The sequence below is a fragment of the Stegastes partitus genome, unplaced genomic scaffold (assembly GCF_000690725.1).
Source record: "Stegastes partitus isolate 25-593 unplaced genomic scaffold, Stegastes_partitus-1.0.2 Scaffold6, whole genome shotgun sequence".
NCBI lineage: Eukaryota > Metazoa > Chordata > Actinopteri > Pomacentridae > Stegastes > Stegastes partitus.
This window is the reverse complement of record NW_007577737.1, coordinates 1,036,425-1,062,307: the sequence shown is the minus strand read 5'-3', so window position 1 is coordinate 1,062,307 and position 25,883 is coordinate 1,036,425. Positions and strand designations below refer to the sequence as shown.

Sequence of the window (25,883 nt, the reverse complement as noted above, 5' to 3'; positions counted from 1 at the left end):
AGGACGCAACACGGTTCAGGCGTCGTCGTGCAGCGGAGTAACGATGTGGCGTCGTGTTGAAGGTCTGAGACGGTGACGGAGTTTCACAGGAGATCAAAAGCAAAGAGAACAAAGTGATTCAGAGACAATTTTGTAAAGAAAAAAAGCAAACAGTTAATAAAAGTCACTTTCCGTGAGATGTCACCAAACAGCCGTGTGATGTGTTAGTCTTTTGATGTGTCACTTATTTGATAGAAAATAAAGTTAGCGAAGCGTGCACGTACAGAAACACTCCTTTAGTTTGTAGACGCGGCGCCTGAAGACCCCGAACACACAGAACAGTGCAGCGCCCGTAGAATAAGAAGACCAAGGTTAGCGTTGTAGAGCCGCGTCCCAGCTGCAGACTGCATCCTACAGCAACAAGACATGTTCATCCATAAACGATTTAATTATCTCATCATTAACTAAAGTCATCGTTAAAGCAAAAATCCACAAACGTGAATATCGGCTGGTTTTCTTAGTCTAAACTAAATATAACGAGATTTTGGACAAAACAAGAGAACATATGATCTGTTGGGTTTTTTTTGTTGAACATTTTATGTCCTAACTTATGGAGCAGTGAGAGCGCCGAATTACAAGAATAAAACAATAAAAGAATAATAAATAAAAAGAGGAATAAATAAAACAAAAACTAAATAATGTGGTGATATTAATCAAAAATGAATCCATAAAAGAAAAGGCTAATCAAAGTAGAAATATAAAGAAAAATAAATAAAATAATTGATTTATTTATTTCACATTTATTTTAATTATTCTTCTTTTAATTTCCATTTCTATTTTATTGATCTATGTTTGTATTGTGGCGCTCTCATTGTTCCGTACTAACTGATAAATCAATAACAAAACTGATTTTCTATACCGTGTACGAACCGTAAAGTTCCTCTGAGGTGATTTAATCAGAGCCGATTGTGTCCGTTAACGTCTAAACGAATCTACTACGCAGACCGGACCGAGACGATGCAACAGAACAACTCGGTATTACAAAGGAAGGTTGCAGAGCTCAAATGATCGGGACGTTAAGCTCACAAGCGAAATAGAAGAGATGCAACACACGTGTGCCGATAAACCCGTTAATGTGCGGTTATTTTACGAGTGAAGTCGAGTTTTTCAAGACAAAAAACAGACAATATTTGTGGTTTTCAAGATCCAAACCTTCTGCGTTTGAAATCATTGAACGTTTTTGAACTGTTGCTCGAACAAAAGACGACAACCGACGACAAAATCTGGTGTTTGGGGAAAACTGATGCACGTTTTCTGACATTTTACAGACATGAATTTAGCACATGAAGCATTTCCAAGCATAAAAATGCCTGTTTCCAATGCAAAGACCTGCCACTCCTCCCTTTACATGCACAGAAGTGGATTATTCTGCGGTTGTGGCTGCTATTCAGGTGACACAAGACATCAGAAAAGCCCCAGAGGAACCGTGATGAGCATCTTTTAGACATTTCACAGGGAGAACTATGAACTGGAAGCTTTTAGAGTCGCTGCTTGTTGCTGCCCTGCTGAGAACAGCTGATCTATGCAGTACACATTTGGGACGCAGCTCCAGAGCTCTGAAGACGTTTGTTAGTCTGTCTGAGGTTACAGGCAGAGATGGAGGTCCGATCCCGACCTCGGCTGTCTTCTCTAGCTTCAGCGCCTGTATCCTAACCACCGTCCTTCACAGTTCACCAGTCGAGTCCCAGACGTTTAGAAAAAAAACAAACAAAAAAAATCCAGTTTCCGATGCCTCAGACGAGCCCCGCCGCGCCGATAAAGTCACAAATTAAAATCCACGCGATGACGACCAGCGATGAGGCACTAGGCTTTTTGCTCACTCGAACTAGAGAGCTCCCCCTGCAGGACGGGAGGCCTAATTTATTATCACTACTTTTTACACACAGTTGCTTGCTTCCGTCTTTAAAACCCTAGCAGCAGAAATGTACAATCTATTTATGAAAAAAAAAGGAAGGGGCAGGGGGAGGGAGGTGTAAAAATTCACATTCAGAATCATTCTTCCGACGAAACCTCGAGCCCCTCTGTACAAGAATTATTGCATTCGCTGTTCTATTTGCTGTCATACATAAAGAAAGGATCACATAAAGAGAAACCAGGAGAGAAACCAAAGACTGCATATTTAAAAGTCACCACAACAATCCAATATATTATCATCCTTTTAGACATTTTCTTTACATCACATATTTACACATTAGGCCAATTTCTTTCCTAAAGAATCTGTTGAAAACTCAGGGTGGGGGGAGCCAGGCAGACAGAAAGGATGTGACGGGAGGGTTAATATTACAGGTGGGCCGTGTTCCTCCATACCGCATACCGTCCTCTGTACACGAGTCAGGAACAGTCCTCAGCGTTCACGCCTCGCTCTCAGTGATGAGTTCACATGTGCCGTGGAGCAAGGTCGATGGGTCTTTGGTGCAAATGTTCCTCCTCCTCTCGCTTCCTCCTCCGCCCCGATCCCTGGACTGATGAGCAGTTAATTAACATAATACCACGGAAAAGAATCGAACCGAGTAGAGCAGCCCTATGCCTTGTCGCACATTCAAGTAAAAAACAAAACAAAAACCAGAGAGAGAGAGAGAGAGAGAGAGAGAGAGAGAGAAAAAAAAGCAAGACAGACAGACGTCCTCAGGATAAAACGGACAACGGTTCTGGAGCGCAGCCAGATGTGACACTTCCTCAACACATGAGGGCGCTCTAACGAGAAGCGCTCGAGACCAAGTGCCAGGTGAACGGCCCCACTGTTCTTCTTCTTCTTCTTCATTGGTTGTTAGAGGTTTCTTCGCGTTTTGTTTGTTTTCCTAGAGTTCGTCGTTGTCGCCGTTATTTTTTTTGGAGTTTCCTGCCCTTCTTGAGAACGAGTTTGTTCTTGATGTGTCCTCGCTTCCTCTTGGCGGTCTGGCGGGAAAAACAAAAAATAAACAAGTCAAATAAACCTTCTATCATCATCTCTACACCTTAATCCTCACTAGGGTGGTGGGGGGCGGAGTCTATCACAGCTGACTCAGGGTGAAGGCAGGTTCACCTGGACAGGTAACCAGTCTATCACAGGGCTACACTTAGAGACAGACAACCAAGCACACTCACATTCACACCTACGGACAATTTAGAATCACCAATTAACCTCAGCATGTTTCTGGACTGTGTGGGAGGAAGCCGGAGAACCCGGAGAGAACCCACGCAGCACGGGGAGAACGTGGAGACTTCACGCAGAAAGATCCCAGGTGTCCTCACCGGGACGCAAACCGGCGACCTTCTAGCTGTGAGGCAACGGTGCTAACCACCGAGACACCGTGCAGCTCCTAATCAACTGCATGTTATGTAAAAGTACTGACAAATAAAATGGAAGCATCTCGTGTATTTTCACTAAAGAGTAAATAACATGATTTTTCTTGCCTTTGTGACGATAAACAAACCAAACATCAGTTCTATAAGGCGGCCTTAAAATCAAATCCTGCCTGAATACAAACTGAACCCAAACAGAACTCCACGGTTCCCAGGATGCAGATTATATGTTGTCATATACAACAATGTCAACAGGCTCTGAGTGTGTTCGCTGCACAGATCAGTGCCAGCGTAGGGGTACATTTACATCATCTGCCCTGTTGTGTCTGTCTAGAAGTCTGCTGAAGCCTCTCTAAGCTGAGAGTTCAGAACCTGAGCCCGTGATCCAATTCCAGCTTCCACCCCGAGGCCTGAACACTAAACCCGTCGCAGACCGGACCGACATCGAGTGTTTGAGAGAGCTCAGAAAGACTGGACTCGGTATAACGACCGCGCACATTGCTCGGAAACAATGAATTGCTATGAATTTGGATTCATGTTTCGTTTACAGTTCAGTCAGCTGCTCAGTGAATCACTTCCTGGTTGTGAAACTACAGGCTGTGTCCGATATCACCTCCGACATCTACACAGTGCATTATACAGGGCGTACACTGTTCTGTAGTGCTGTCCGAATGTTAAGTTCCAACAGTTTCACCCTATATAGTCACTCTAATATCCCACAATGCACCGTGAAAGGTAGTGTACAGCTGATGGTCGCTAACCAGCAGTATGGACCATCGTGCATCGCGTGAAAGGAAGCGAGACAAACGACAGGCACAAAAACTTGTCTTTAAAATGTAATTGCCTGTTTATGTTTTGTTAGATTTGATTTTACCCGTTTCGTAGCTACACAATGTGATGTGTTTGCACTACGCTGCTACAGCACGAATCGTGGCTAGCGAGAGACGTAATTAATAGCTCGAGTAGTGTCCGAAATGCTAGTTTGCCCTACAGTTTACTACATGGTTCCCTATACAGTAGTGCCTAGGTAGCGAGTAGGGAGTGAGTGGATGATTTCGGACACAACCACAGTGTCTATATATATAAACACAGTAATAAAACTCACTCAGCACTAACCGACTGACTTCCTACGCTGCAATTTTCAAACCTTTTTATCTGTCTTAAAATACTTTCTACATGTCAGTGTTGACTGTTATGCACGAAAACACAGAGTTAAAGTCCTGTATGTGAAAACCTTCCTGTTGAAGCTGGTTCTGATGGAGATGGCATTGGGCCAAAACCCTCCTTAGAAACGGGAAGTAAGATGCTTTGTTTGGTGCAACCATGAAAAAAAAATTCTAAAACTGGAAGACAAAATGAGTGATTCAACCACTGATTTCGATCACCAGCCAGGACACTCCCTGTTACCTTTTTGGAGGTGTACTTCTGTTTGGGCACCACGCTGCGAAGCTTGTGGTCCAGCGGCTCTCTGTTGTCCAGGTTCTTCACCTTGTAGATCCTGACCAGCCAGTGCTCCGAAGTGAACGCCTCCTCCAGGTGCTTGAACTTGATGTCCTTGTTGCCGATCTCGGCGTTGCGCGTCCGGTCGAAGCCCGGCGGTGTCCTGAAGTCCAGCTGCGGGAGCGGCAAGGTTGTTATTCGCATGATTTTCTAGCATCCGGCTCAGAAAACAATGATTTGAATTTATTTCCTGTGAATGAAAGCGTGGCGACGGCCAGCAGTTGCTTCATGATCAGAGGGAACAGAACACGTCTATCGGCACCTCGACAGCTCAATGATCAACCCTCAGAGCAGCTTCTGGAGGTTTTTGGCTCCAGTTGTATATTCCTGTCAATGTGGGCTCATCTTTAGTCTCTATGGTAACAGAACAACCACGGCTAGAAGGACAGAAAACTCTGAAGTCTAAGTTTCAAAAACAGGAATCAACATGTACCAGACTCTTACGTGGGCCCGTAGCTGTGGCTCTGCAGACTTTACTAGCTTCCATACTCTCCCCCAACCTGCTCTGGAAACACATCCTGCAGCTCAATCCAGCGGAGTGGACACCGATGTTGGAGACATGTAGCATGAAGCGTTTTTTAGCTGAGATCAGGTGAAGTTTCTCGACCAAATGGCAAGGCACAAGCATCTGACTATTCTCTCTGTTCTGAAAGTTTCTGATGCAATTCCTGCGTTTCCGTCGAGACAACACGCCTTTCAAAGCCGCCAGCCGCCTTCTGGGTTCAAAGGATTAGCATCTTCTGTCCTGTTTGTTTGATGTGTGCTACGCTAGGCTAGCCCTCCCTGCTAAGCGACTGCTGCTTGTCATTTTGCATTTAGACGTGAGCGGCTTTAATATTCCTTCCTAACTCGCTGCAAATCCCCCCTAATGAACCTAAAGCAAAAAGAGAAACGTCGCCATATAAAAACTGTCCTCTTAAGACAATTCAAACACAGTTATAGACGACAACGAGCAGGTCTGATGGCACTCTGATCACACTACGGCGTCTGCACTCTGGCTACGCTGCCATTACACTTCCTATGAGCCACGGACTCCCTCTTGTCCCCGTTATTCTGCTGTAAAAGCTCTTGATTACTCATCCTTCAGACTCTGTTCTCACTTTTGTCACCTCCATTCTCAAAGCTGCAGCCTCCATCTACCTTCACTCTATTCTGTTTTTCTCATATTTCCTCCTTTCCTTTCAGGCTCCACTCTGCAGCATCTCAGCCTTCAGGCTACTTCAGAGGACAAAGACATTTCAGCCACAAACCTCTGGTCTTGTTAATCACTAATCTACTTGTCATTTAAATGTAAAGAATGTAAATGAGACATCAGAGGCTGGTTCTGCTTCGTGTACTGTATTGTATTACAGTTTCCCTCCACTCCCCTCATCGTCTTCCTCCTGGTGTCCTCGAAGCCTCACTTTCTCCTTGTCACATCTTGTTTCCATAAACCTAATCTCTAACTCTTCCTTTCTTCCCTCACCAGCCTCCCTCCCTCCCTCTATGCCGTCCTCCGTCGCCTCACTCTCTTCATCTCTCTACCCAGAAACAGCGCTTCCAGCTACACACAGCTCTGGCTTTCTGTCTGCCTGCCGATGCTGGCTGCATTGATTCTGCCGTCTGTGCTGAGCCGCTGGCCGGGGCCACATCTACAGCGGGGATGTAAGCACCTGGCAGGAAGGATCCCTCTCATCTCCCCTCTGCTGCCGAACAGAAGTAGCCGTGGCGCATTTCAAAGCTTCCACCAATCCTTCACATTTCCTGCTACAGCCTTTCGTCTCTCGTCTCTCTTCCCCCTCCTCCTCCTCCTCCTCCTCCTCCTCCCAGTATCCTCTCTCCAAATTTCAGGAGCTCCCCAAGGCACCTCCTTAAACCTCCTTCTGCCTGTCTGTCAGCCGGCTCTACTTTTAAGATACAGTAGCAGGAAGTTTTACACCTTTGCTGGTGGCAGCTGCTCGTTATTCTCTGGTGAAACCGCATGCGGTGTAAGATACGGTAGGAGAGCTCCTCGCTGCAGCTGCTTGTTACCTTCTGATCCCGACACAGAGCTGGAACTCAATATTTATACCTGCAAAGTGGATTATAACCCCAAAAAATTTCCTCCGTCGAGAGTTGTTCTGCAGCCTTGACCCGGTGGAGAGGACGATCAAAGCACCTCGGCCACAAACGTGTTAACAACGTTTGTTTAGCACTTCTGCTCCAACTCACCTGCATTTCACCAAATCGATAATAGGACATCTTGTACATGAGGCAGTTGAGCAGAGTCGGCGAACCGGCCTTGTCCACTCTGAATTCTCCCTGCGGGGTGAAGTAGTCGCTCTCCTGCACAAGAGCAAAAGGAGGAGATACTAAAACCATCCAGCAACACAGGCTAAAAAACTCATTAACAATAGTGCGAGGAGTCTGAAAATAATAATAATAATAATAATATTATTAATACTGCCTGCAATCGGGGACCTGGGCCAGTTTCACGCTAGTTAATGAGTTTCAGAAGGTTAAAGTCCATGAAAATAAATATACGACATCGCAAAAACACTGGACGCTTCCACAAACGTTTAAAAGATTCAGATAAGATAAGACAGAAAGTCCTGAAGGAAACTCTTGTGCAGGATGTTGCTGCTGCAGCGCTGAATAGAAAAGCTAAAAGAGGAATTACTTAAAATAAAAATAAGCTACGATAAAACACAAGTAGTACCGTAATATGACACATGAAACTGAAATACAGTCGTGACTCGATAATCCGACCCTTAACAATCCTAAACCTGCTCTCCAACAGGTTTTTAGGAAAAACCAACAGAACCCAGAAAAACAGCCTTAACATAGCGACAGCCTTGGATTCTGAGTCCGACATGACATTTAATGTCACCAATCAGGATAACGGCGTATTATCTGACTGAACAATCCCACAGATTGGCTACGTTCACACTGCAGGACTTGATGCTCAATGAGGATTTCTTTGTGAGTTCCTTCACGTTTCCAGTTAAATGCCACTTGTATGTGATCTGCTGTGTGAACTTCATACGACCCAAAAGTGTCCCGCATGCGCAGAAGAGGACACGACAACGTCACACGCAGCGAGCGTGCTCAGTGTTTATGGAAGTAAACATGGATGGTAACGGTGGAGCGTATCTGCCACTCCCCCGCCGCCACCGATGGTGGAAACAGAAGTGTGAGCGTTAACTAAACTAGCATCAGCAGCCAAGTACTGCCTGTGTGTTCTGGACACTTCCACCCCGTCAGAGCGCTGCCCCGGGGTGGAAGTGGCCGGAACGTGCACAATCAGTTAGTCAGTTAGGCTGAAGTCCAGCAATGCATAGTGTTCTAACAATACACTAGTTATTATAACAACTATGAACAATAATGAACAACTAATGAGCCTTCCAGCATCAAGCCCTCCTTGTATCTGGACCTCCGTCTTGACAATCCGACAGCCTTGCTATCCGACATAGAAGAAGGTTTTACATTTAGTGTCGGATCATCGAGTCACGACTGTATCACAACACTATGAAACTGATATTAAACAAACTACGAGGAAACTAATTTCACAATCATTATATTATTTCCAAACACTCTCACTGCATCAGGTGTTTGGGAATAAATCTCTGTCACACAACTAATTAAGGCTTCAGTGTGTTTTCATAGCTGTCGAGCTCCTTTAACGCCTAACCTGTTCGGTTTGGCTCAAACTAACCATGTTTTAATGCAAATCATCTGGTCGCCATGGTAACGCCTAAGTGCAAATGCAGGGATTTTTCCCCCCCGACACATCAGCGAGTGGAAATGTGATTAAAACAGAAGTGTGTGGAGTTTATTTCCTACTTTTTCTGCACTTTGTCATTAAAAAGTAAGCAGGTAATATTCAGCCTGCTGCTACCTGGTTGTCATTAGTCAGAAAATGCAGTCTTGACTAATAAAGCAGTTTTTTCTCTCTGTGAGCTGAAAATTTTTCTGCCTGCACTGATGAAAAATTAATGTGGGAAACATATTAGAAATAGCCGTCAGTGTGAGGCAGAACCGTTGGGATTTATAGCAAAACTGTTGCATTAGTTTTAGCTAATTGTTGATAACATGCAGGACAACACAACCGACACCGTCACCTGTCTGTCCATGTTTAACTAAAAGGCAACAGTTCAGTTGCCCTTTCCTTCATTCCTGTGAACATTTATGCACCAAGTCTGTATTTTCCAAAGCAGCTCATGGTGACAATGTCCTTATATGCAAAGGAAAACACAATTAGAAACATAAACTTTCACAATTTCAGTTTAAAAAATAAATATTTGTCCTCTTGCAGGTCAACTTTCCTCAATTAATATCCTCCCCACTGATTTAATTCACATGTAAGCACATGCCGGTTAGTACTTTTTTGTGTCTCTTGTTAAGGGAACTAACCTCGTTAAATGTGCATGTGGCACCTTTTCCACGTAAAAGATAAATTAATTTATTTTAACCTATCTAACTCCCTGGATTTTAATAGCTCAGAAGATTTATTTCCTTCCAAACATCACGTGTCAGAGTTTCAGGATGATTTTTAAGAGTCGTGTGCAGCTGAAGAAAAAACAGAAACAAGAATATTATACGTTCAAACCTGTTGGAAGCAAACGTGACAAAAATAAAAGTCCTTTCTTGTTTTTATATGCAAAGTTTTTTTTTTTCCTGGCTGGAACCAAACAAGCCAAACAACAACAGTGAAAATGACCTAAAGTCGGCTACCGAGCTGCGTTCACAAGCTGCCGTATGTCGAGAATCCGAGCCTGACAAAATAAATGATGCTGTAACACGAACATGGTGACTTCCTGCTTCAAAAAAACCTGCTGCTGCTGCTGCTCACAAAGAGCCTCCGAGTCATGAATAACAGACCTTGTCAGTGCATTTCAGGGTTTATCATCCCGGCTGTGAATACGTGACGCGCCTCTTCTTGTTCTTGAGCATCATTATAATGTGAAAGGGTGCATGTTTTAGGAGGAAACACTGATTTCACTGCTGCTTCCTGGAGGATAGCGCTACTCACAGGTGCAGGTGTTTCCTTCCACTCACCCTGATGTCCTTCGGGTGCTCTCCTTCCGCTATCCTCACCATCCACAGGAACTTGTTTATGTCGTCGCCCGAGTAGCCGATCACGCCCCCGAAGATGATCAGCACGTAATCCACGTCCAGCGACCTCATAATCTTGTAGGCGGCGCTCTCGTTGGACGACATGGCTTTCCCCACCTGAAAGCGGCGATAAAAAAATGACAAGTCACGCTATAATTGGAGCTTCCCGCTTCAGAAGGCACGCAGCGGCGGCGGCGAAAAGGGGAATTATTAAACAGGGCTCCATCACGCATTCCCTGTAATTACATTTCCCGTGGACAGATGCCGAAGAGACAACAGGCGACAGGTGGAGGAAGAGAAGAAAGCTAGAGGGCTTCAACAGATTTAGCTAGGAGACAAAAACAATCGTTTGGCAGCAGAGAGAGAAAGAGAGAGAGGAAAAAATACATCAAACCCACAGAATCTGACAGCAATTAGCTGAAATTCCCCTACAGTGAAGATTCAATGAGAAAAGTTTAAGCAAACAAGATTATCTGGCTTGTTGCAGGGAGCAGTTTTATACAATTACATTAAAAAAAAAACCAACAACACGGTGAAGCTTGTAGTGGAAGCAGAAGAAACCACTAGGAGGTCTTACCAGCGCTATGTGGCTGTTGTTCCACGTGTTGTTGTCCACCAGCGTGGTCCTGTTGGCCATGCCGGCTATCTGGTAGCCGTAATCCCACCACGACATGACGCGAGCGTGCTCGTCCGTGTTCTGCCTCAGCCAGTAGTAGGCCTCCCTGAAGTCATCCAGGATGTTGCGCGTCCTAACGAGGAAAACAAGGTTGACAGGTAGCCGCGGTGACAGGCATATGGCTGCCGAGGCTATTAATATTTCAGCTAAGCCTTTGAATCAGAAGGGCAACAACAGCTGAAAATAGTGCATCCGTGCATAACAAACCGGGGGTTAACAAACACCTCGAGCCCTAAATTTACCTCCAGCACAGAAAGCCAGGCAGCCAATTAACTGCAGGAATGCTAATCGTATTACGTTAGCGTGTGGATGTGTGGGCGTAGGAGGAGAGAGCAGCGTGACAGTCATGCCGCGGTTCAACCATTGTCTGAGAACTACTGCATTAATATATGTATGAGACCTCGCATCTAGCATTTAGTCTTCAATATTTCCTACCCAGTGCCTGAAAAGAATAATTATGCCTGTAAAGAATTTCACTGTGAATAATAAATCAGCTTTTTTTGCAGATGTGGTCCACAGATGTTCTCTGTGACCCAGAAAAACAAAGCAAAGCAATCACGTTAACGCTTACAGGTTAGCTTATCAATTTTTCCACAAAGTTCTGATGAAATATAAATGCGCTCGCCGCGTCTTCCTTCCACGTGCATTCCTGACATATGTGCTGATCTGCATGTAGAGTGGAGGAACTCATCTTCCTGTGTTATGGACCATTACTGCGGCTCTCACCCGTCGTGGTTGTACGAGGCGAGCACAACGCTGGGGCTGGAGTAGGCGTTGCTGGTGACCCAGGTGCAGTGGACGGCAAACATCATGAGCAGCATCAGCATGAGCATGGTGACGATGGACTTGATGTTGGGCCCCAGACCCTCCTCGGCCTTCTCCTGCTCCGACACATGCTTGCGCACCTTGCCGGCCTGCAGGGGGAGACAGACGCTATTCTGACAGGCGGCAGAGTCTGAAGCTTTCCAGAAATATGAATTATTGAGTGGCATGAATTATTGAATGAACTAATTGAGGAAAGTATTTTAGAGCATTCTCGATTTTTTTTTTTGTGCTGCGTGAAGATGCATCACTGAGGATTGTGAGACGAACCCTGTGATGACTTAATATTATTTTACAGGAAATTACAGAAACGACTCCAGTGAGGAAGAACTTGGCAAAATATAATAACACCTCCAGTTACTACCTCTGACACCTAAACTGCCTGCTGAAAGTCAGCGATAGCAGATGTATACGATGATGGAAGATCTGATTCCTGCCAATAAGGAGATGATGAACATCTGAAACTCCTCCAGAAATAAAGTACAGCGCACTTCACCATTAGAACGAACTGCGAACTGTAAAACCAACACGACTCCACTGAGGAGCTATGGAGTTATACTTACAGATGTTTTTTATACATATTTGTGATTTTTTTATCGAGCGCATCGCTGTGCGTGTGTGTGATTACTGGTGGTGGGCGATCAAGTGGGTTTGTATCCAGGCAGCAATATGCAAAACGCAATCTGTGGAGAGAGATATGAATCAGATGGTGGATCAGGGTGATGCCCTGGAAGATCACATGACGATCTTTTGGGAGCTGTTCCTTAAAGTCTCTGCTGAACAGAGTTCAGAGAGAAAGAGAATGAAATATTGAAGGTGTCCGGAGGGTTTTACAGTCAGCTGACAATCTGCACTTTGATTTCTGGTCGTGAGTCGTCGCCTTCATCAGTCTGGATCCCGACTTCTGTATCAGTCACAGTCACGTTGGTGGTTAGCACCGTCGCCTCACAGTGAGAAGGTCGTCCCGGTGAGGACACCCGGGATCTTTGTGCATGGAGTCTCCATGTTCTCTCCGTGCAGCGTGGGTTCTCTCCGGGTTCTCCGGCTTCCTCCCACAGTCCACAAACATGCTGAGATTAATTGGTGATTCTAAATTGTACGTAGGTGTGAATGTGAGTGTGCTTGGTTGTCTGTCTCAAAGTGTAGCCCTGTGATAGACTGGTTACCTGTCCAGGTGAACCTGCCTTCACCCTGAGTCAGCTGGGATAGACTCCGCCCCCCATGACCCTGGTGAGGATTAAGGTGTAGAGATGATAGATGGATGTTTTGGGGCAGAATCAGAATCCACAAACTGATTCACAGATCTTCTTGTCATTAGTTGTGCACTTGGCTGCCTGGATACAGAACTTAAAGGCCCGACCCATGAATTATCCCGGTTGTGCTTTGATTTCATTATGTAAGTTCTGACTGGCAGCGCCGATCCATATCTTAGCCGCTTTAATGCTTCCCCACAGTCCGTCCCGTCTCCTGTTTCTGTACCTGGAGGCTGAACCGGGTCACAGTTGTGGCAGCTCTCTGTGTCGTTCAGCTCCAGTGATTTTCTCATCTTGCACGTGGGTGACTCCAGCTCCACTGTCTCGGACTGCAGGAAAAGCAGCTGAGTTTCGCCACAACCGCAACCGGGCCGCCAGCAGGTAGAGCGACGGGAGACGGGTCGAACTGGGCTAACTGGTTATAAAAACGTAATATATTCCCCTTAATAATGCAAATATTAGGATATAACATAAGGCTAGATTAAGATGGCATTTATCACACTTAAGAGGAGAAAACTATAGAAATTTGGTATAATATTGGTGAGTGCATCTTTTATTTTCTCCCTCATCAGATCGTCTGATCGCCCTCAGATGATTATCTCAATTAGACTTCCTGGATAAATAAAGCTAATTTAGGCAGCTAACTAATTCAATTACCAAATGTAATCACAATTAATTCAGAAGAACAACTGATGAGCAAACGAGGGCTTTAACCTCATGGTTCTCCAGAACCGCGATGACACCAGATAAACAAAAGAAACGCTTCACGTCAGCGTCTGTCTTAATGGAGTTTTCAGTGTCATTCAGCGACGGGTTTAATCTCGACGCTGTGTGTGTTTATGACTGTAATTTTACAAGCACGTGTTTGTTTTATGAGATATGTGGCCTGAGCTGACATCTTCTTTTTGAAGGTATTTTGGGGGGCAGCGCACGGAAAGATGGGATTACGAGGTGTTCTGGAGCCGACAGCACTTAGCTCGAAATCCAACAAAGTGAGACGGCTAAAATTACGGCAACAGTCGCGGCTGAATCACAGTTTACCCAAACTGGCGGGGAGCGAGGAGGGAAGCTGACAAACACACGACGGAGACAAATCCACACCCTGAAAGGTGCTATGAAAGTGTGCCATTTAGAAAAACACCTCAGCTGAGTTTCTTCTACGACACTTTTAAGCTTTTCTTGTGTTTCTAGGTTATTACATTTTGGGCAGGCACAATTTAAAACATGTCAGGACAAAGAGCGAGGAGATCATTTCTTTATGGACATTGTTTACCACCTCAGATTAACGCGGCGTCATGGCCCACCCCGTCCTGACCTTGTCGTAGAGATTCCCAGAGTTCCTCTTGTCATCCTCGTCGCTACTGTCTTCGGCGGGAGGCTTCTCCCTCTTGGTGTCGTCTCCCATGTAGTGCTCGAAGACGCTGGAGAAAGCCACCGCCGAGAGCATGCACACCACCGGAGTCAGCGTCAGCATCAGACGCACCATCACGCCGGCGAAGTAGACGGCGCTGATGGCGTACAGGGCCACTGGAAGGCAGAGGATAAACAAGAAGGAGGCAGCGTGTGAGAGGTGTTGGAAGTGGAGGGAAAACAAAGCAGACAAAGGTCAGACAAGGAGAAAGGCGGCGTGAATGCAAAGGAGAGACAAGAAATGAGTCAGAGAGTGCTGGAGGCAGATAAAGACGTGAAAAAGAGAAATTGAGTTGTTAGAATAACACAGCGTAATCAGTCTACGTTCGCTGCGAAGGAGCCGAACCCTGAACGGAGAGAACGCCGGCTGCTCTTCGTCCTTGAAAAGTGGCGACCCGGCTCAACAGGTGCGCAGCTAATCGATAGCTGTAATTGGCTGATTAAGTCTGAGGGAGAAACAGACTGCTGAAGGACTGTGTTCCCAACACTCAAAGGTTCCCCGTCCTTGATCCTGGCTGTCTTACTCTATAAGCCAAAGTTTTGTTTGGCTTGTTTTGTAAAGAAGCTCCGTCTCATTCAATGTCTTTGAAAGCTGTGAGCGCACCACGCTATTGACGACAGGAGACACTGTATTGATGTGGCTTTATTTGGACCCGCAGGTGCTCTTTTATATCCGCAGACGAGACTCAGAACCACCACTCTCTCCTTGGGCTTTCTTCTTACAAATCACGCTGGTTAATGGCAGATAAATTAAACAAATAATGACTGAGTTGTGATGGTAAAGGAGTCGTTTCAAGAACTGACTCGTGCCATTTATTTTCTCCGCTTCCACCAGGTGAGCGAAGGCTGGATTGTTTCCAAGGCCTGGACGGACATGAAACGCTCAAGGTTGAAGCATAAAGATTTTCTGTCTTTGTAAAATGTCAGCGGTAGAAGCGACATACATGATTTACTGGGGGCACTTTAGTAACAAACATCCACTCTCAGAGCTGAAACTCCTGTTGTGTGACGCTAACAGCTAACAGGATCTATATACTACGCTGTTGAGACTACAAATCATACAACATCCTTTGAATTAGACAATGAGTATGATTTAGATAGGAGCTTTTTTTTCTTAAAGACACGTCATCACGTCGAAACACTTCAAGGTAAAAAACAGCCTAATAACTAAATTTAGAGTAGATAGATGAACCTAATCATGCTAACCGCCTCAGTTTAGAGTATTAACATGCTGACATGTTCTAATTGGCACCAAACACAAGCGACATGGACGGTTTGTAGATACAGTCGTGACTGGATAATCGACCCTTAACAATCCTAAACCTGCTATCCGACAGGTTTTTAGGAAAAACCAACAGAACCCATAAAAACAGCCTTAACATAGCGACAGCCTTGGATTCTGACTCCGACATGACATTTTATGTCACCAATCAGGATGATGGCGTATTATCTGACTGAACAATCCCACAGATTGGCTACGTTCACACTGCAGGACTTGATGCTCAATGAGGATTTCTTTGTGAGTTCCTTCACATTTCCAGTTAAATGCGACTTGTATGTGATCTGCTGTGTAAACTTCATACGACCCAAAAGTGTCCTGCATGCGCAGAAGAGGACACGACGACGTCACACGCAGCGAGCGTGCTCAGTGTTTACGGAAGTAAACATGGATGGTAGCGGTGGAGCGTATCGGCCACTCCCCCGCCGCCACCGATGGTGGAAACAGAAGTGTGAGCGCTAACTAAACTAGCATCAACAGCCAAGTACTGCCTGTGTGTTCTGGACACTTCCACCCCGTCAGAGCGCTGCCCCAGGACGGAAGTGGCCCGACCAGGACAAATATTCTGATATTCATCATTAATTGGGCCTTTGTCATAAACCTAAATATTGGACAAATTAAAAGTTTAACCTGATTAAAGGAAAAATGCAAATTCATCATGAGGGAAACACGAATGCTGCAAATTTCATTAAGATTCATCCTGTGCAGACATTTCATTTAAAACAACAAACCTCACGCTGACCATTGAAGCACCTGTGACGTGCACATTTACAGGTTCATAATTCTATTTTTTGGCTCTACTAGAACGTGTCTGCATGCTTTAATGTCCCTAAAAAAACATTGTTGTTCTCATACTGCACATTACTGCTGCACTGTCTCTCTCTCTCTGTTTGAAACGCTCGGTTTTAGTCTCTTTAAGAAGTCCCTCCTGAGCCCGACCTGCTCCGATTGGTCAGCTGGCACAACAAAGCAAGACAGCCTTGATTAGCTCCTGTGAACCAGGTCTGTGAAGATGCAGCTGCAGACGTGGCTCTCAGGAGGAACTAATGGCAGAATATGTGAAAGGTGTTTATTGTATTTTTGTGGGTGTGCCGAACTAGCCGCGAGGCAGGCGTATGCAAATGTTGAGCGTGGTGACGTGGTTGGCCTTCAGATGAGGCAGGTAGAAAGCGGGAGAGCATAACACACAAAAAGCTATACAGTACACTAACAGAAGAAGAAAAGCCTCTTGAATTAAAAGTCAGGAGAAGTCTTCATCCTCTGGGCTCCAAAAATGTTTGCACTAAGTATCAGCTGATCCATCCAACAGGCTCTGAAACATCTCAACAAAAATGCTATTTGCACTGCTAGAAATAACGCTAAAATAACTATGATCTGCTGTATCGACCAGCACTGAGGACGTCTCTGCGCCACAGTGGACATAAAGGTATAAATATTTCACCAGCGGCTTCCTACCGAACACGCGCTCATCATTGATGTTCTTGATGCAGAACCAGAGGCCTGCTGGGAAGGTGCACACCAGGATGTGGAGGTCAAAGAAGAAGGACACCCACGTTGTCGGCTGGTGCTCTGAAACAGACGCTATGATGGGGATGTGGATCTTAGCGTAGCTGTGAAGGGAGAAGAGAAAACAGGGAGGAGGAGGAGGGAGACAGACGGGATGTAATTCATGCTGAGTCGAGCGCTTTGGGAGTGTCGAGACAAATTATACAATTGATCTTCCTGATTAACTCCAGAATTATGAGGAAAAAAGATAATTTAGCTCCCCCACATGCTAATGGTAAAATATGAACAAATTTAGCCGAGCTGATGAGTAATGCTACTCCACTGCTGTTCGGTTCTGATCCGTGTGTTGCCTCTTTAGTCATAATGGGCTTTCACGCAGCACTTTCTATACAATCTTAAATATTTCTCTCTCAAGTGTTTTGTGATTACAGCTGGGAAGGAGAAAACAGACAGCACATTAAGGAATTAGTATCAGCCTCAGAAGGGAACGGGGGGGGAAAGAAAACATCCCATAGTGCTTCAGTCAGCACGCCGAGGCAGGGGAGCTGGGGGGGGATTGATTGGCTGTGCAGAAATATCAAACACGCTGCAGCGTATTTGGAGAACACGGGCTGCCTGGTGCTGTTTGGAGGTAAGACAATAGTTGAACACGGCCGGCGCTGCGCTGTTTTCCCCTCTGGGATGCTGCAGGGGGGTTCAGGCCCGTCTCGGAAAACACAGACATACACTCGATTGAACAAGTGTTCCATCGACAGGGAGAGTGTGAAGGTCAGCAGAGCTTACCCGGTGTCCCAGAGAGAGTAGAAGCGACCACTCCACGGAGCGATGTATCCTGGAGACGGAGAAGACAATCGATAAGGAAAAGGCTCGGCTTTAACGCTCTGCAACGCTATCGGCGGAACATTCGTTGAATCGCATTAATGCTAAAACAAGCGAGATGAAGCTCGTTAGACGCAGCAAAATGCAATAAAGTACATTTTAAAGGCTTTAATTCGTCTCTCGCTGCAACAATTATTTATACGGCAAACTCTGCTGAACTGTGAGGCTTTGAATAAGTAACAGAAAACGCTGCCTGACCTACAGGCCAGGAAAACATGGAGCAGAGAGTGCCTGAGGATAGCACTGTAGATGTCTGGAGCGTATGTTAGTATTCAGTGTGTGACGGGAGAAAAGGAATAGAGCACATAGATGTGATGTGGGAAGGCAGCTTTAGGCTCATATGTCCTGCTCTCCATAAAACTAATATTAATGACTCAATAAATAACAGCTGAGAGGAAGTATTACTAGAAGTATTGTGAGTTTTAATGGGTGTTTAACTGTCTTTGTTTTGAAATGACATCCTGATGATCCATAAATCAAACAACTTATTAAAAAGAGACATTTGTTTTGGCAAATTTACATTATTCATGGCAGCAATAAACTCTCGTCATAAGAACAACAATCAGAACTTTAAATCACGCGTGACTTGGACAAAACAACCAAATCTAACTCATAGCAACTGGACCTGCTTGAGTTCCTTGAAGACGTTCTACCTTCATCCAAGAGGCTTCATCAGCTCTGACTGACTAGTTGGGAGTTCCAGATATCCTTAAGGAGCCATTAACACCTGAGTTTGGGTTTTAATTTTACGAGGGGGAGGAGCAGCAAACCCCCAGTTGAAACTGAAACTCAGGTGCTGATGGCTCCTTCAGGATATCAGTATTTGGAACTCCCAACTAGTCTGAAATCTGGTGCTCACACACGGGCCCAGCTCTGTAAACGGGAAACGAATTGGCTTGGACGAGGTAAAAGGATGTAGTCTGAATATACTGACTGATGACGACTTTCTCCAGAATCGCAGACTCCACCTTTATACAAGTCCAACGATAACACCGCCTGTAGCCAATCTCGCTGCCGTCTGTGTTTCCAAACCTCCCCCCGAAAAAGCACAAACCCTCAGCGGAGAACGTGTCGATGCTGAAAATGTGTTCTATTGATGCGACTTAATTACTGGAATTGACTTGTTTATAAATGTAACTGAAACCATTTAGGCTGCAAATGAGAGTGCGCGGGGCGTTTTAATGTGCGCATACAAATGTCTTATTTTGGTTCAGCTTTGATCTGGAATACATTTCGGCTCCCAACTGTTGCCGGAGGGGGGGTTCTCAGAGCTGGAGCAGAAGTCTCACTCACATATTTACATGTTCTGACGTATTGGAGCATCGTCTCTTTAACGTGACTAATATAGCACTTTCAGAATAACTTACAAAAACCAAAGCAGGAGATAAAAAAAGGCTAAAATGGTGGGAGGGAGATATTTTGAGAGGTGATGTAAAGCACAGCACTGATTTTTACCAATCAATACTTGGCTCCGTATTAAAGACGCTGAGGGAATCCATCCGGCTGCTTCTGAGGCTTCCAGATGAAAAACTCGTAGCGAGGCATGCGCAGTCTCGCCGCAAAACTGGCAAACCAACAAACGGTGGCCAACTCCCACGGCTTTATTCAGACGGCCGACAGATCTTTACCAGATGAAGCCGGTAACCTCTAGAGAGAGCGGGCTTCTACATCCACACGAGTGGCCGGTCTGCTCCGGACCGGGCGACCAATCTGAAAACATGACTGTAGATGCAACCACGTCTTTGCACCGGGGAGAGGCCTGGCTGCGGTGTTTACATAATGTAGAGTGACAGATTGCTGGATGTTTGGTTAAAGCGAGTAAATAATTTGCAGTAGCAGCAGTTGGCACACTTTATGAAGTCGATACTCAAGGTGTGTGTTAAATACCGACGGGCACGGCAGCTCTCCTCCTACAGTCGTACTATAGGAGCTTTCCTGGGAGGCAGATAAAGGAAGCAGAACCAGTATCATGATGCAAAACAGCTTGTTAAAGATGGCCTCTGTGGTAGAATGTGGACCACATTCTCCGTATCTTTCGCAACAAGTTGGAAGAGCTCAGCCTTCAAATAAGTCAACACTTCAGCAGGAGACAAACAAAATCAATAAACAGCGAGGTTCTGGCCTGAAACCTTGAGTCCTGCCCCGTGGCCACAAGCTGAAAATAATGGAGGAAAACATTAACAAGGACAGAGTTCAACCAGCTGGCTGCTCGCACCGGGGTTCATCCAGGCCGGGCTAGAACAACACCAACTCGGTTGAGCTCAGTCCTCCAACGCTGCTGCAGCGTCCACGACGGTTTATATTTATTTATCGTTCCCCTTCCAGGTTTGATTTTCCGACAAACAGAGCGCTGATTAGCGGCCCGCCGGGGGAGGCCCGTGGGTCAGACCTTCAGAGGATAGCGTGCGAGTACACTTTGGCTAAATAAGAGAAACAAAAATTGAAAATGGCTGCAATCCCAGATCTGGATCTCCATCAAAACATAATCAACTGATCATTACACAAAAGGCGAGTGGTGGAACCAGATCTCAGCCAGTCTGTGCATATTGTGCAGCGTGGAAACATCCCAGCATCGAGGATCTGGCTGTGTGTCGACCACCTTCACCACAGTCAGCAACACGAAGCGGAGTGTCACTGACATGTGCTGCAGTTGGAAGCCTCGGATGTCGTGTTTCTTGGTGTGGGCAGACACATTCCTACGGTCTAGAACTGTAGGTTTAGCTCACATGGCCGCACTGATCGTCTATGATGAGTGTCGTCACGGCGATGATGAGAAATTAATAAACACAATAAAATCAGCACAACCCCATCAGCAGGTTTTATTAAAGGTTTGGCATCAGATCAGTAATTAACACACACGGGACTGTAATTTATTTTCAATTTAAAACGTTTCAGATATTTATGATGAATTATCTGTTTATTATTTGTCATATAAATATGTATTGATTAACGAGGTCCCTGGATTTGCTGAGTCATGATACCGACTGCTTTCATTTAACAATTTTTTAAAAAATTCACTCACCTTATAAATTTAAAAAAAAAAAAAAACAAGCCTGATGCAACTTTAGAGCAAAAAGGAACGTCTCAATTTGTTGGATTTGTCTGACCTTAAAATGAAAAGTGAAGCTGAATTCACTCAAATGGTTATTAAACCTGCTCTGAGCTCCAAACCGACAGAACAAATGGTTTAAGGTGGACGTACGGACCTGTGTAAGTGAGATAGATGACGGTGAGGAAGACCACGCAGGCGGCGAGCGAGACCCCGAGGAAGAACAGCGTCTGGAACTCCTGTCTGGTCAGCCGGTCCTTCAGGTACTGCAGGAAAGCATAGGCCTGGAGGAGCGCAAACACACCTGAGAGAAAGAGAGAAATAAAGGAATGAGCGAGCACTCACAGAGGAAGCTGAATATCTGAGGAGGCCCTGATTGATGCCGCCTCCTGCGGGGTACAAAGCGGGTTTACGTGGTTGAGAAGCAGCGATGTCATTCTGGCAGAGCGCTCTACAAAGCAGCCTGCGATGGCCCCTTTGGCTGTTCATGCAGATGTGAAAGACAAACACTGCAGGACAACATATTTCAAATGCAGACAGATTTCTGTAAATAAGCCTCTCTCTCCTTCCCTTGCCTCATCTTTCTCTCGCAGTCCCTTCGGTCACACTCCTTTCCTCTGTCGCTTTCTCAGAGCTGTTTCTCCGGCATGTCTCTTTGTTTGCCTGCCGAATCCGGCACAGAAATTGAAAAGAGAACGAGCTCTGGTTTCTCCCTTTTTCGTCACCTACCATCCTTTGACAAGCCCCGTGTGAAATCTCAATGCTCCTCTGCTGGCCCACTGCCTCCTGTTTCCAAGGTGAAGCCCCCGCCTGTCTCCTGGAGAGCCGCCATGGTGCTAACATGCTTGTAACTATATCCCTCTCTGCTTCCCTGCCTCGGGGGCCGACATCTCAACGGTACCGACAGGTCCGCGGCTCTGTCACTCTCTTCCCGTCTCCCGCTGAGCCCCGTGAACGCTGCCGCCAGATGTTCTGAGCAGCTGCTGCTCTGGCGACATGAAAACACACTTGTGCCGATAACGGAGAGAGGCAGAGACGGTTTCTGGTGTCTTTAAAGTGTGTTTGTGCTGCAGACACTCAGGGAAACAAGGACACTTCAACATACACCTGCTGCAGCGCTAACCGGATTCTCCACAAGCGCTCTCGTCGGCTGCCAACGATCGTAAATGAACGCATGAATCATGCGTGTACGCCCATCCGTGATGCCAGGCAGCAGATGGGCCCACTCTTAAGAGGAGAAACTCAACAAGCTTCAATAAACTACCCACAAATGAAGAGTACTTAAAGTGCTAGACCCATATGGGTGGTACGTGAAGCGGCTTTCTGTTCTGTAGACGTATCCCGGATCAGCGTTCTCCTACAGACGGAGCGTGACTAATGCCGAGGGGATTCAATTCCCGCTATGGCCGACCCATCTCAAAGCATCCGCTGGCAGGTGCTTTGGATATCAAGCAAGTCGGTGGAGATACACCTTCAATAGAGGAGCGACTCCCCCCTGACTGTGGGAGGGTCGGGGCAGGCTGGAAATCGACGTGACAGCTCTGAAATAAAATACAATTTCTGCACCGCATCAGTTTGTCCTTGAGCGAAACCCAGACAGTCGGTCGGCTCAATTATTTTATGTAAACTCGTAAAAACAATCGTCCTGTGTGCTGTCGAATCACTTCGTTGTAATTCAAGGTACATGCGATAACAAAGGGTTTTAGCTGAGAGAGAAAAGAGAAGATAAGAAAACCACATTAATCAACAGGTGTTTGGCCAGATGACAGAGGAACATTACCATTTATTCACTTGTATAAAAATATTAATTGGAGCAGCGTTAACCCTCTGAACTCCAAAAAGCGCTGAGTCCTTTCGTCTCTATAGAAACAGCAACACCATTGTTAGAGTCTTAAAATCAGAAAACTGTACAAATGAAAGTCGAATTTCTTTCATTAGTTAATTGACAAATTATAAATGAATGAGTGAATACATATGACATCTTTGAAAGGTGTCATCAACAGTATTAAAAGGCTTTTTAACGAGGCCTAATTACACTCTTACAGCCTCCAAGAACTCCACACTAGATAAAGACTCGGGGTGGGACTTTAACGCGTTAACTACGATTAATTAATTAGAACAGAAATAACGCGTTTAATAAACTGGTGGCTATCCAGGACCGCTAGCGCTAACAGCTCCGGCGGTTTCTGCTCGCTACTTTGTGCTCAGGTGGTTCCGTCAGCTTGATGTGCTTGGTGGGATGCACATTTTTGCACACAAAACCACGCCGTTGTCAACATCCATCAGGCAGCTTTTTTAAAATGAAACTCGCCCTCCATCAGTCCAAGCGATGCGCTCTCATCGGATTCCTCTATGTTTCTTGTTGTTAGCGTAGCGCTGATGCATCTCGTGTGATTGGTGGACCATGAAATCGGGCGCTGACAAACGCTCCGTGTTGTCTGGATGCAAACTGCCATTAAATGCGTACATTTTTTAAACGCGTTAATTCATCGTAATTCTAAGTATATTAGGGGTGGGACTTTAACACATTATATTTGCATTAATAAACGCATTAAAGTCCTGCCCCTCATAAAGATATTTCAGTGTATTGTCCAACCACCTGCTGACAACCTGCTGCTCTGCATGCTATTTTTTTTAAACAAGCTGCATTTAATAAAGCAGGTTTTACTTCCCCAGCAGCCTCTTTTGTCGTCTCCTTTCGGCTCTGAGAGAATACAGCCAGTAATTTCTAGTCAAACATCGTTTCTCAGCTGCACTGAGAAGCACAGAATTGTTTTTTTTTTTTCAGCGTCTAGTTACTGCAAATGGCATATTTTTGGCAGCGTTTTGAAATGACACGTGTATAATAAAGCGAAAAGTCAAAATTTCCTGACAGCTACACATCCAACAATCATTTCTTTTATGACAGGTTCTTATGCTACACAGTGTAATTGTTGGAATATTTTTGTAAAAAAAAAGAGAAAGCAAGCCTTTTAAACTAGCAGGCAACGTTTGGGGTTCACAGGGTTAAGCACAAACGACTGCTCCAGGTACAGAAATAGGCCGTACACTCGTGTTATTGTGACATTCGGTTATGATTCACTCACGAGAGAATGTAAGCAGCCTTTCACACGAATCGCTGCTTTCCTCATCATGACATTCGTGGTTAATTTTCTAGAAGGGAAAGTGTTGTTCCAGGAAAAACAACATGCAGCATTAGTCACTCTGCAGGTGGAGAGGGCGGGACTTACCGGCAGCAGCCATGTGCTCGCTGGTCCTGATTGGCTGGAAGCCGACGAACGGGATCTGCATCGACAGGATGAGCCCCACGATGTAGAAGGTGCTGTAAGCTGTGAGGAGAGGAGAAGCAAACAGGAAGGTGAGACGGGGACACGACGAGCAGACCCGATCAGAACTATGAACATAAAAAAGCCTTTCTTCTACTCCTGCTCTCCAGCTCAGGTCCCACTGAGGGAAATAAACCTCAATAGGGGTATTTAAAGTCTATTGATTTTCACTGTCATACCTCAGAGGGAGTAAATACAAAATACCTAATCTAATGTCATTTACTGAGAAAATGGGAGCTGGCTCGGTGCAGTGTGGCAGGCAGGCCCGGAGTTAGACGACGCCGGCGCCGAGAACAGCGCAACTCCCACCTTTGTAGCTGGAGGGGAGCGATTCGCAGACGCACCAGCTTAATTAAGATTTCATACTCTTCCTGAAGAGTGTGCCTCTTTTTTGAAGTAGTTGCGACCGCCCTCAGCAATCTCTCTTTCACACATCTGCTATTGACTCAAGACAGAGAGAGATGAATTGTGAGGGAACATAGACTGCGAGGCATTTTATTAAAACCAGGATTTTCTTTTCTTTTTTTTTTTTGCATGTTCTGTGACTGAGAGACACCTGGCTCTGAAAAGCATAACCAAGCAGGTAAAGGATAGAGCTGCTGAGAGCTGCTTGAGGACCTGAAGTCTCCTCTGACGTCAGAACATTTCTCCGTCTGAGGTTAGTGGACGGCGGTCAGGCTGCAGATACGAAGGAAATTTTCCACCTCATCAAACAGCCCCGACTCGTCAAGTAGCGTTTCATTGTTGAAGAACCGTTTGGAGACGGAGCGGAGGTGGGTCGGAGCCCTCTCGCTGTAAAGAGGCCGTAATTTATTTCAGAAGCTCTCAAAGACTGTGCTCCGCGGTGACGGCGAGCGAAAAATATAATCATGCATAAATGATACTTGACACAGCATCATTTATCTTGACCACAGACGGAGTGGAAGCTGCGAGCTCGACGGTGGACGCAGGGTTCTGGAGGATTGGGCCGACGGATGACCGGGATAACAAGCCTAGCCTCTTCAGCGGCGCGCTGTCTTTGGTATTCGCACATAAAAATAAATATATAAAGAGGATCAGGTAGCAGGTGGTTGCATTTGCTGCTAAGTGGTGTGTGGGTGTGTGGATGTCTGCACTGCTGACGGTGGAACGCTTGCAGTTGTGAGAGACGAGCACAGGCGTGACTGGACACTCGCGCTCGTTTCAGGGTCAAACGCTCGGGCAGCGATGTTGGAAGACACGTCTTCTAATGAAAGAGAGAGAAAGCGTAGTCATTTTCCATTTTAGCTGCCGAGCGTGTGGGGGAGTTTTGAACATCGAGTCACACTGAGAAAGTTGCCGTCTGGTTTAATTGCTCGTGTGCTGTGGCCACCTCACCGATGTAGACTCTCCGGCTGTAGCGTTGCATCAGCAGCAGCACGAACACATGCAGAGGAATAAGGTTGATGATGAAGACGTAACCTCCCCACGCTGACACCTGGAACACACACAGAGACACAGAGACACGTCAGTGAATGCAGCGTGGACGCTGAGAGGCCTGCGTGATCAATTTTTTCTGAGTTGCCCTGCTGAGCGGAAGCTTTCCTGTTAAAACGCAATAAATTAGCTCTGCAGGAAAGACGTCGGGTTGATGCAAGAGGCGAATCGAGTTGAGACACGAAGCTGGCTGATGAACGGCGTCGATATGCAGAATTTATTTGGACATCAAACCAAAAGGCCTGTGTGGAAAGGCAATAAAAAGTCAGCCACAATGGTGCGTTTATAGCAAATTGCAAGCTGCAGCAGCAGCCTGTGATTTCAGCGCCGTTTG

General features: G+C 45.7%; 1 protein-coding gene across 1 annotated transcript in view; it reads right to left on the bottom strand.

Annotated features, from left to right (window-relative positions):
• Nucleotides 1-2,157: 2,157 nt before the first annotated feature.
• Nucleotides 2,158-25,883, bottom strand: part of stt3b (STT3 oligosaccharyltransferase complex catalytic subunit B) — a 91,946-nt gene continuing 68,220 nt past the window's right edge. Inside the window, exons 5-16 of the mRNA XM_008280809.1 lie at nucleotides 25,451-25,550; nucleotides 23,999-24,097; nucleotides 20,926-21,072; nucleotides 17,624-17,672; nucleotides 16,790-16,944; nucleotides 13,961-14,172; nucleotides 11,297-11,484; nucleotides 10,472-10,643; nucleotides 9,838-10,011; nucleotides 7,012-7,125; nucleotides 4,729-4,935; nucleotides 2,158-2,934 (exon numbers count right to left, since the gene is read on the bottom strand). Coding sequence (XP_008279031.1) covers nucleotides 2,860-2,934; nucleotides 4,729-4,935; nucleotides 7,012-7,125; nucleotides 9,838-10,011; nucleotides 10,472-10,643; nucleotides 11,297-11,484; nucleotides 13,961-14,172; nucleotides 16,790-16,944; nucleotides 17,624-17,672; nucleotides 20,926-21,072; nucleotides 23,999-24,097; nucleotides 25,451-25,550 — 1,692 coding nt within the window. The 3' untranslated portion in view covers nucleotides 2,158-2,859. The remainder of the gene's footprint in view (nucleotides 2,935-4,728; nucleotides 4,936-7,011; nucleotides 7,126-9,837; nucleotides 10,012-10,471; nucleotides 10,644-11,296; nucleotides 11,485-13,960; nucleotides 14,173-16,789; nucleotides 16,945-17,623; nucleotides 17,673-20,925; nucleotides 21,073-23,998; nucleotides 24,098-25,450; nucleotides 25,551-25,883) is intronic.